Source organism: Thalassophryne amazonica, chromosome 1 (assembly GCF_902500255.1).
Source record: "Thalassophryne amazonica chromosome 1, fThaAma1.1, whole genome shotgun sequence".
Taxonomy (NCBI): Eukaryota; Metazoa; Chordata; class Actinopteri; order Batrachoidiformes; family Batrachoididae; genus Thalassophryne; species Thalassophryne amazonica.
In genome coordinates, this window is record NC_047103.1 from 160,644,766 (window position 1) to 160,656,816 (window position 12,051).

Sequence of the window (12,051 nt, forward strand, 5' to 3'; positions counted from 1 at the left end):
AAAAGTTATCGGAACTAAATTTATAGGAAGATAATTGGTCCAGTGATGGATTGAAAACTTATCTGAAAAGTTAATCCGCTAACAAAAACATTATCTTCGATAATTATTGGATTAGCTGAGTAGTGCCCACCACTGCTTGTAATCAACATCAAGTGCTACTAATTTGGACTTTTACAAAGATCCCCATTGTTAAGTGTCAGGATGTATTTCACAATGACCGTTTTAAAAAACTCCTCGTGCTCATTCATGTTACCTTTTGGACTCTTCAGATTGCTGAAACCCTGCAAAGTGAAACGCTTTTTAGCCACTGAGGACCGCTCAGTGGTTGGACTGGTCACTGCTTCATCTGAAAGCGATGGTTTGAAATGGAAAGGGGAAAGCGTGGCAATCCAGAAAAATAAATTGTGTGAAGGAACCATGAGAATGAAGAAGGAAAGTCCTTATTAGTGTGAGTAAAGCTTTCGAGGGGAGTACAGATAAAACAGAGTATTAAGACAACTATTACAGAATACATTTCCCCACCGATGTGAACATGCGTGAATCAACATGCTCACCTTTGTGTTTTGGTGAGGAAGATTGGTTCTGGTCAGAGGTTAAGCTGGGTTCAGCCTTCTTTTCCTCTTGCTTCTTCTGGTTTTTCTGTCCATTGTTACGAAAGGGGCTGAAGAAAAAGAAAAGGTGCATAATAGATAATGTCCCAAACTAGGTCAGACCCATTTAAAACCCATGGCTTCGGATTTATTACTTCTGATTACAGTTTTAAAATAATCAAACATTTTTATGTCATTTTAAACTTCTTTACAAAATTGAAAATCAACCAACCACTCATGACCCACATGCAGTACCTTCATGACCCAGCAGGGGACAGCGACACTTTGAGAACCACTAACATACAGTATATGCAAACGTGTATAAATATTATGTCGTAGCTAGGAAAAACAAAAACAACAACAACAACAAAAAAACCCTGAAATTTTTATCAAGAGGCCAAGATAGACAACTCAAGTTTTGGGTCCCCTGCTGGATTTGTTGCCCCTGCGACCCGGTCCTGGATAAGTGGTTGAAGACGAGTGAATACAAATAAATACTAATAAATAAAAATTGATGACGACCAGTGATTCAGAACATTCAAACTCTGTTATTTATTGCTCCAAACTGTTTGGTCTTTACATATTATCTCATAAACTGAATGCAGAATGAATACAGAATAAAGTATTTGTGCTGTACTGTACTGTATACTGCACCAACCTGAGGGAGATGGAGGTGTTGTTGCTGACGGGACTTGGGAAAACAGAATCTGTGCCTTTCTGCTGACTGGCTTCTAAACCAAACAACACTTTACTGTACTTTGAAATCAGTACAGTGTGGAAAATACTGAAAAGTGGGTTTGTTTTTCTTATACCTCTGCAAGCTTTGAGCTGTTCCGTAAGAAGTTTGCGGATCTCGTTCACCCATGTCGTTTTAATTTCTGTTGTCGGAGCCTAGAAAGACATTTCAATGACAGTTAACAGTGACAGAAAACCCTCCATTATTATCGACAGTACTTCATTGAGCAATACTGATGTTACCTGGACAATAAAAACTTCTTCTCTGGAGTTGCACCATATCTCGAACTTTTTGTTGTCACCTTTTGCATTTTCTGTGATGCCCACTGCACTCATCTGATAGATAGGAGTGGAAGAAATTGAAGACAAAGCACACAGAAAACAACTAATGTTGGTAGCTGTGATTTTCTCCTGCAGGTCTTACATGGATCAGTGTTGTGACCTCAGGCCGTGTGGGTGAGAACATGTTAAACCAACAGCCTAACCAGAGTTTTATGGTCCAGAAAAGCCGTCCCCTATGACTGACTCGGCTTAAAGCCAAACTCTGGGACCCCATTGGATGAGCGCCAGTGGAATTCCCATGAGCCTTGGCCCCTCTACCATGTTGTCACCCAAAACACATGAAGTAACTGCAGCTATTCAACGCTCTCTTTTTCTGACATCTTACAAAAGTAAACATGACTACGCTATCATCGCTAATGCTAATCAGCCAAGAAGACAATAACTGCTCTATTAAACGTAGTACTGTCACCGGGCCAATCTTTGAACATCGTGCTTCTTCTCTCTGTCTCTCTTTGCACAAACCCACATTTACATTTGCACACAGCTGCTCTTGGGGGCTAGAGTGGTAGCACAGCCGCCATATTGGCCCTTCCCACGTTCCCTCGTTGCCAAGGACACCCGGGATGTTGTCACCATATTGGCCTTCTCACACTCTACCATGTTGACAAGGGAACATGTAGCATCACTGCCAACACTTTGCACTCTCTAGTCCCTGTGCACACCCGTGGTGTTATGTTTGGCAGTTTAATGTTTTTGTAGTAATTTTAGTAAATAACAGACATCATTAGTGAAAGTTATGTTTATGAGAATGAATACTGCTCATCACTCATCTTCAAAAGCTTTTCCAGATTCGGATCGCGGGGGGCAACAGCTGAATATTGAATGAATATTGCTATTGTTAATAAATTCTGTTAAACCTGAAGCAGCCATTACTGCCATTATTATCCAAGTGTATTTATTGTGATAACAGCTTTTTGAGATGGTCAGTCCTTCCACACTATCTTGACATGGCCTTTTCATAGTCTGGTTACTGGTCCTCATCATGAGGATGGTGCCCGGTAATGATCAAAATATACAAATTTATTAATATCAACAGTTACCAATGCCAACTATTACAACCCCTGGCAAAAATTATGGAATCACCGGCCTCGGAGGATGTTCATTCAGTTGTTTAATTTTGTAGAAAAAAAGCAGATCACAGACGTGACACAAAACTAAAGTAATTTCAAATGGCAACTTTCTGGCTTTAAGAAACACTATAAGAAATCAGGAAAAATAATTGTGGCAGTCAGTAACGGTTACTTTTTTAGACCAAGCAGAGGGAAAAAAAATATGGAATCACTCATTTCTGAGGAAAAAATTATGGAATCATGAAAAACAAAAGAACGCTCCAACACATCACTAGTATTTTGTTGCACCACCTCTGGCTTTTATAACAGCTTGCAGTGTCTGAGGCATGGACTTAATGAGTGACAAACAGTACTCTTCATCAATCTGGCTCCAACTTTCTCTGATTGCTGTTGCCAGATCAGCTTTGCAGGTTGGAGCCTTGTCATGGACCATTTTCTTCAACTTCCACCAAAGATTTTCAATTGGATTAAGATCCGGACTATTTGCAGGCCATGACATTGACCCTATGTGTCTTTTTGCAAGGAATGTTTTCACAGTTTTTGCTCTATGGCAAGATGCATTATCATCTTGAAAAATGATTTCATCATCCCCAAACATCCTTTCAATTGATGGGATAAGAAAACTGTCCAAAATATCAACGTAAACTTGTGCATTTATTGATGATGTAATGACAGCCATCTCCCCAGTGCCTTTACCTGACATGCAGCCCCATATCATCAATGACTGTGGAAATTTACATGTTCTCTTCAGGCAATCATCTTTATAAATCTCACTGGAACGGCACCAAACAAAAGTTCCAGCATCATCACCTTGCCCAACGCAGATTCGAGATTCATCACTGAATATGACTTTCATCCAGTCATCCACAGTCCACGATTGCTTTTCCTTAGCCCATTGTAACCTTGTTTTTTTTTCTGTTTAGGTGTTAATGATGGCTTTCATTTAGCTTTTCTGTATGTAAATCCCATTTCCTTTAGGCGGTTTCTTACAGTTCAGTCACAGACGTTGACTCCAGTTTCCTCCCATTTGTTCCTCATTTGTTTTGTTGTGCATTTTTGATTTTTGAGACATATTGCTTTAAGTTTTCTGTCTTGACACTTTGATGTCTTCCTTGGTCTACCAGTATGTTTGTCTTTAACAACCTTCCCATGCTGTTTGTATTTGGTCCAGAGTTTAGACACAGCTGACTGTGAACAACCAACATCTTTTGCAACATTGCGTGATGATTTACCCTCTTTTAAGAGTTTGATAATCCTCTCCCTTGTTTCAACTGACATCTCTCGTGTTGGAGCCATGATTCATGTCAGTCCACTTGGTGCAACAGCTCTCCAAGGTGTGATCACTCCTTTTTAGATGCAGACTAACGAGCAGATCTGATTTGATGCAGGTGTTAGTTTTGGGGATGAAAATTTACAGGGTGATTCCATAATTTATTCCTCAGAATTGAGTGAGTCCATATTTTTTTCCCTCTGCTTGGTCTAAAAAAGTAACCGTTACAGACTGCCACAATTTTTTTTCCTGATTTCTTATAGTGTTTCTTAAAGCCAGAAAGTTGCCATTTGAAATGACTTTAGTTTTGTGTCATGTTTATGATCTACTTTTTTTCTACAAAATTAAACAACTGAATGAACATCCTCCGAGGCCGGTGATTCCATAATTTTTGCCAGGGGTTGTAATATTCCATTTAAAAAAAACAGACTTGCTCCTACTTGTGCACAACAATCACTCGCCCTCAGTTCTCAAATCAGTGTGTACTTACACTGAGAGAGTGTTTGAAGCTGTAGGATGGAGCTTTCTCATAGCCCTCTCCGTTCTCCTCCCTCCTCTTACAGAAGAGCAGGGCCTTCTCGTGCAGGAAAAGGTGCCTCTGCATGGGCTTAAACCTGGCCAGGTCTTTGACCTTGGCGTGACCTTTCTTGTGCTCAGTCCATACGCTGAAGGAGCCCTGCATCAGCAGACGACCTAAACCTGACAGGCTACCCTGTGAAGGAGAGAATGGAGACGTGTTTATGTGGCGGAGGACAGCAGGAGTCGCTGTGCAATACTAGTTAATGGGCCTCACTCCCCCCCCGAGAGCCAAAGAACAGGCCAGGGCCCAAGTTTTGGCCGACTGGACAGAGCACCCATCTCCCATGCCAGAGATCGTGAGTTTGTGTCACGAGGGGAGTGAGTGGGAGGAGTCAATCACAACCCAATACAGAGCAAAAGTCACTACGTTTACACCAGGTGTCAACGTGGAAACATCCATCACATTGACACAATACACACGCAAAGACTGTTTGTTCCCCATATTTTAAATATTTCAGCAAAACCACAGGAAGAATCGGTGCTTCAGAACCATGTAAAATTAACAAAAATTAATTCAGATGTATTTGAAAAGCTATACGTATAACAATAAGCAATAACAAGAGCAATCAGAGATTTCTGACGTCCGCCAAGGGTTGTCAAGGACTCAGAATAAGAGATATGTGATTTGCATCATGACCCAGACTTTACCTGGATCCGGATTCCAAAACACAATGCAATAATTGCATACTGATCCAGAATGGTCCGACTGATCAAGATGTTGCAAGCTGATATTTAATTCAAAAGCTGAAACAAAATGCCATCTTCCTGATCTTGGTTTTACATCGTGATGTTATATCCGTGAAGTAGTTTTGATGTAATCCTTAAAAGTCTACAAAGTGAAATCCTGATCCAGAATCTGAATCCAGATCACCTCTAAAATGTAATGGAGTCTTCCATGGCCTAATATCTGTCTGTGATGAAAGGTTTGTCTAAATCCATGCAGCAGTTTGGACATAATCCTGCTAAAAGACAGGCAGACAAATAAATAAGTGCCAATGATTTTATTATATCCTTGGCAGACATAATGATAGCAACAATTTATCGCATGCTACAGCAGCTGATTTACAACCCCCAAAATCAGAAAAAGATGGGATGATATAGAAAATATAAATTAAACTAAATGTAGTAATCCTTACATTTAATTTGACTTAAATTTCATTGCAGACAGTATATGAACCCAAAATATTTCATGTTTTCCATGATCAACCTCATTTCCTGCAACACATTCCAAAAAAAAAAAAAAGTTGGGGTGGGGTAATTTATTCTAAATATAAGGATTATTACTTTTCTGGCCTAGTTTTCTTGAGACAAATCAGGGGATGGATACATGAACATTTCCAAGTCACTGAATATGTCTTGGACTCCATTTACATTAATCATTAAGAAATACAAACAGTATGATACTGTATAGTAAAAGCTGTGTCAAGTAAACAGTTCTCAAAAATCGAGTGACCCTGCTGGAAGGAGACTAGTGAAGGAAACCACCAAATCACTCAGACAACACTGAAGAAGTTACAGGCTTCTGTGATTGTAGCTGGAGAAACAGTGCATGGTGCAACTTTTGCGTGTTATATCACCAGTTATACAGCTTTATGATGAAGTGGTAATGAGAAGGATTTTCTTGATAAGAACAAGAAAACTTTCACCTGCCTTTTGCCAGAAGGCACATGGGAAACCAAAGCCTAGAACTGATTTGTTTTCCTGTTTTAAAGTTATTCTGTGCTCCCCCCCCAATATGAAGCTTTGAATGGGATGCACCATTCTCAATTTCTCCATTCACATCCACTGACTGAAGCCTATAATTCTTTCAGAGTTGTCTGGTGCCTTCCCTCACTAGTCTCCTTCCAGCATGGTGCCTACAAGTCACAGATTTATATTTATTACTCACTGATGCAAATGAAGTCCAAGTCATATTTCATGACTTGGAAATGTTCATGTATTCATGTAAAAGTGATGATTTAATATTTAATTTAGAATAAAAGGTTCTGACCTTTTTTGGAACATGTTGCAGGCGTTAAATACAGGAATGGGTGTAAAGTAACAAAGGAAATTAAATTAGCCACACAAAACATGAAATATCTTTGGTTCCTACCGTCTGCATTGAAAATGAAGTCAAAGTAAATAGAAGGATCAAATTCCCCCCCCCCCCCCCCCCAAAAAAAAAGATAATTAAATTTTTTTTTAAATACCTTTGCATTTGGGTAACACATGACTTTAAGGAGCTTTATAAGGCTACTTAGGGGTGGTGGCCAAGTGGTTAATGCGCTTTGTTTCAGTTCAGAAGGTTCCAGGTTGAAATCCCACCCCTGCCACATTTCTCCATGTAATGTGGAGTTGCGTCAGGAAGGCCATCCGGCGTAAAACTTGTGCCAATTCAACATGCAGATCCACCTTGGATTTGCTGTGGAAACAAGGGAGCAGCCGAAGGGACTTACTATAAGGCTAACTACTTACCTCTGTTTCAAATCTCAAACATGATATTACCAGGTGGGAAACTCTACCTCTTTCTCTTGGGGATACAATGAATTCAATTAAAATGACAATATTACCTCATTTTTTGTATTTATTTCAGAGTTTGCCAATATTTTTGACAAAATCATTCTTTTCTAATTTGCAAAGCTAGCTGTCCACTTTCATTTGTAATAAAAAAAAAAACACCCACAAATTTGCAAAAAAGATGTTAGAGCTGCCCCGTAGCCTCCGTGGCATGTCACTGCCTAATTTCACGTTTTATTACTTGGCAGCCAATATTACAGCATTACTATATTTGTTAAAATTCTTTAAAATGTCACATAATGTCTCTGACCTCGTATCCTGTGATGGCGATGAGGTGCATGGAGTCATTCACAGCTTTCAGAATCCCCAGAATGGAAGAGAGAGCTTCCTGTAAGTCGTCGTGGCCTTCACAGCCACGACTGTACTTCAACAATTCCTGTAAAAATAAGTTAAAGAACACAGTAAGTCCTCTTGCTCTCAAAGGGACCTGCATGTGTTTCCTGATGACATTTCACCTTTAGCAGTAGCTGGTACTTTGTGATTCTCTGTACGGGTTTAAGGAGGTAAGAGTCCAAACCAAGTTTGTGTTCCAGCTTCTTCTGACACTCCTAAATCACAAAACAATTTTTAGCTTTTCCGAACAATCATATTCTCCTCCAATATCAGAAATCGATATCAGAACTTCATAGTGGAGTTTCTGTTCATTGTCTAAGTTGTTCAGGTTTATTCATTAAGAGCTCAAAAATAAAATCACCACACATGATGGTGACAGAACTTAATATGCAATGAAAAGCTGTCGACCTGGAAGAAGGCGCAGTCCGAGCACTGTCTCCACAAGCTCTCAGAGCGCGGTTTGTTCTGACAGTATGCCTCGTAGATCTGCAGGTCCTTCATCTGCACACAGAACACACACATTAGGTTTCTTCCTCACAGAGCGCCTACCTACAATACAAACTCTTACCAAGTAGATTTGTCTGTTTTAGTCAAGATATCTAATCTACACTTTATATAAGATACAATCACTTAACAGGTAACATTTCAGGAAGATAAAAGGATTTGTTTTTGAGATGAATACATCTTTGTCAAATTAAAGAGTCTTGGAAACCTTTGGTTTTAAGTAATATCTGAGCAGAAAAACTTTGCTGACTCACCACAAGATTTTTAAACTGATGCTCATTGTCAAAAGATGCAACACTTCCTAATATAAGTAAAATAAAACCCAAACATGTTTTCACTGCTGATTTTAAGACCTTGTTTCAAGAAATCTTTGCCACACAGATTTAATTTTTTTATGTCACGTTAAAATATAAGCAGGAAAAACTACTATTCCTGTTGTATTTTTTAGATTTTTCAAAAACCGCTCTTTATGTACATGATGATTATCCTGTTGATGTTTGTGCAGTTCTTTTTACTGGTTGGTGTGTTAGTTTGTATAGCTTTAGATTTTTTTTAAGGGGAATGCAGAGAAGTGGCTGAACTACAAGTCCCAGCTCAGCATTAGTAACTCAGCAGAGGTGTAACTCATCCTGCTGGTTGTACTAAGTGCCTGTATGCTCTTGCCCAGATATGTTTCTATTTGAGATGATTGCAGCGCCCTGATGAAGGTCTTGTGGCCAAAAGCTATTTTATTAAAAATTCTTGTCTGGATCAAAGTGTGCAGGAAACTCTTCTGACCTAACACGCACCCCCACCACATTTTTAACAGCATTTTAAACTTGTAACAAGATTTCTTGTCATAAGGTATGGGAAATTAGCTGATAAAACTCATTTTGAACTTTATTTTACTAGTATTAAGAAGTGTTATGTATTTTATAAACAACAGCTTAAAAATCATAAGTGAAAAAAATGTCAATTTTTAAAAATATGACTGATATGACTCTGAGCAAGATATTTCAAAAACTCATTCACTTCAGTTTTTTCATATGTATCACCTAAAAAGTCCTTATAGTTTACTGACATTTTACTGAATTAATTTAGACTATAAATCAGACAAATATACTTGTTAAGATTTTGCATTTTTTTCAGTGTTCTGCAATTTATGATTTAAAGAGAAATATAAGCTACCAAATGATTAATATGTTTCCCGCTGTAGTCAGTAAGTAGTCAGAATGTGAGACATACAATCTTGCAAAAGTGTTTACCCTTTCTAAGAAACAGCGGCCCACAAGTTCAGGACAATCAGTGTACGCTCCAAGTTCTTTTAGAAATGTCCTGAAGAAGGAAAATAGAAACAAATATTAGTTGAAGATCATGTGGTAATTCCTCTTCCAAAATAACAAAAAATCCCAGGGTTACAAGGGTCAAAATTTGTTTGTTTATAGTCCACAACTGAATAGTTCTCACATTTTAGAGATACTGATACAGAAACTTGAAAGTTAGTATTCCACAACTGGGCTACCTCTTATGAAACTGGTAGATTTCTGACATGTTTCCAAAAAGGACGTCTTTCTTGCCGAGCAGGGTGCTGGGGATCAGGTGAAGCATGGCCGGGTTGTCCATCTCTGCTGCATATCCCTGGAATTGAATATGAGAACATCGCTTCATGTCAAAGACCATCATCACATACGGAGATAAGGTCCAACACTGCACAATATTTCATTCTTACCAAGATAAAACAACTTTAAATGCAGAAGGGTTAAATAATTTATCTTGTTTTAAGGGTTAATTTCTTAAGTGTTTGACATGCTTATTTCTTTAACAATCTTAATTCAAGACAGCTTAAGTGAAATGATCTGTCCCTGCAGCAAGATAATTTCCTTCAGATTTAGTGTTTTTATCTTGTTTTTAGACACCCCTTTTTGCAGTGAAACAGCGCCATATGATTTGATTTTGTAAGTTTTGGTCCCATGATATGCTGGCAGGACTGTATATTCAGGCTTTATCACAAATGTGCTTGTTTCTGTTTGTTTCACATTTCTTGTGAATATGGATGTACTGAACTATTAATCATCCAACTGCACTGTATATTCAGAAATTACAGTGACAGCAATGATGTAACATTTCTGATTAATGCGTTATAAGACTTCAACGATTTACAAGTGTTGCATGAGACAAAAATAATTTGATCTACGGTATCTTTTACAAGAAAATATATTAATAATTCAATGGTAACCAACACACAGTACAATATGAAAAGTCTAAGCTCAGTGCAGATCACAGACAGAGAATCACAGTCAGGAATGTCTCTTTCCTGTCTCTGCAAGATCAGATTTTAAGGTCCTGCTACTAGCTTATAAAATTGTTCACTTAAGCCCTATGTACCAGCCCAGGCTTTGCGCTCACAGGACGCAGGATTGCTCTGTGTCCCTAAGGTGAATAAAAAGTCTGTGGGAAATAGAACCCTTTCCTATCATGCCCTGGTCCTGTGGATTGATCTCCCTGTACTAGTGAGGCAGTCAGACTCTGTGGAGACTTTAAAGTCGTGTCTGAAGACGCAGTCGTTTTCTATTCTATATGATTAATATATTCTATATGATATATTGTTTACTATTCTTTTATTCTTTTATTTTTTACCTTTTTAACCTTTTGATCATACTCTTTCATTTTTTTATTACCTCTGCCAAGGAGGTTATGTTTTCGGTCACGTTTGTTTGTCTGTCTGTCAGCAGGATAACTCAAAAAAGTTTTGAACGGATTTTGATGAAATTTGTGGAGTGGTTGGAAATGACGAGGAACAAGTGATTAAATTTTAGTGGTGATCGGGATCGGGATCGGGATGCTAACGCGTTAGCATGCCTATGGCATTTTCAATGTTAAAAGTTAGCATTAAGCAGTTGCAGCTGTCATCACATTCGGGTGCATTTGTTTTCAAATTGTAATATTTCTTAAATTTATTTTTGTTGATATATTAATAATCTAATGATTATTATATACAATTTTAGAGAAAGAGACAAAAAGAAATAGATCACTGTACCAAGGAGGGACTCTCTTTAGGGTCAGTGACCCTATGGCCTTGTTTAGAGAAGTGTTTCATAAATGTTAAATTCATATATTTGCAGTTTAGCTGAATAATAAATTGAATTTTGTCTTTTATTTGTTTTTGTCTATAAGCACATGCAATATCAATATCAGTGCTCAGATGACAGTAGCTTCTGGGAAAGGTGCAAGTTGCAATAAACTGTGATACCAAGCGCTAAGGATACATGCTATCCAGTCACAGCAGATGAAACTTTTTTTTACTACTGAGCAAACATCACTGTTAGACTTTTTTAGGTTCAATGATTCCACGGCTTGTAGATGTTATGGCGTCAGTGACCCCATGGCCTTGGCGGAGGTTTGCACTCTCTGAGTGCTTCTAGTTTAATTTGTTTTGGTTTTTATTGTTGTTTTATATGAAGAGCCTTGAGACGATGCTGTCGTGATTTGGCGCTCTACAAGGTCTATTAGAAAAGTATCCGACCTTATTATTTTTTTCAAAAACCATATGGATTTGAATCACGTGTGATTGCGTCAGACAAGCTTGAACCCTCGTGCACATGCGTGAGTTTTTCCACGCCTGTCGGTTGCGTCATTTGCCTGTGAGCAGGCTTTGAGTGAGGAGTGGTTCAGCCCCCTCGGCGGATTTTCATTGTCAGGAAATGGCGTAATGATTTGGGCTTTTTTTTTTCCATCAGAATTTTTTCAGAAACTGTTAGAGACTGGCAGCTGGAAACCATTAGAAAAATTTATCTGGCTTTCGGTGAAAATTTTACGGGCTTCACAGAGAATAAGGACTGTTACTACAGCTTTAAGGACGCTCGGCACGCCGCGCACCGTGCCGCCATCGAGAGCCACAAACCACCGGATCATTTCTAAACGGATGGCTCTGTGGAGCCGGACCGTCGTGTGCACTTTCTCTGGTTATCACAAGAGCTGGACATCAACCATTTTCCGGCAGATTTCACTTTTAACAAGAGATTTTGTCATGGAAAGCCGAGCGGAGGCTTCGCGCGTCACGACCGATTTGCTGATGGAGCGAGACAAAGGAATA

The 12,051-nt window shown here is 38.8% G+C and overlaps 1 protein-coding gene across 7 annotated transcripts in view; it reads right to left on the bottom strand.

Annotated features, from left to right (window-relative positions):
• mcf2la (mcf.2 cell line derived transforming sequence-like a) overlaps positions 1–12,051 on the bottom strand; it is a 109,202-nt gene that overhangs the window by 12,709 nt on the left and 84,442 nt on the right. For 3 of the 7 annotated variants that reach the window (XM_034177723.1, XM_034177714.1, XM_034177760.1), the window contains 11 exons: positions 9,481–9,596; positions 9,224–9,293; positions 7,884–7,976; positions 7,598–7,690; positions 7,393–7,518; positions 4,498–4,719; positions 1,569–1,661; positions 1,403–1,481; positions 1,249–1,336; positions 555–661; positions 254–346 (listed from right to left, as the gene is read on the bottom strand). In XM_034177723.1, the coding sequence (XP_034033614.1) occupies positions 254–346; positions 555–661; positions 1,249–1,336; positions 1,403–1,481; positions 1,569–1,661; positions 4,498–4,719; positions 7,393–7,518; positions 7,598–7,690; positions 7,884–7,976; positions 9,224–9,293; positions 9,481–9,596 (1,180 nt within the window). The remainder of the gene's footprint in view (positions 1–253; positions 347–554; positions 662–1,248; positions 1,337–1,402; positions 1,482–1,568; positions 1,662–4,497; positions 4,720–7,392; positions 7,519–7,597; positions 7,691–7,883; positions 7,977–9,223; positions 9,294–9,480; positions 9,597–12,051) is intronic. The other 4 variants (XM_034177756.1, XM_034177750.1, XM_034177741.1 and 1 more) reach the window with 3 other exon arrangements.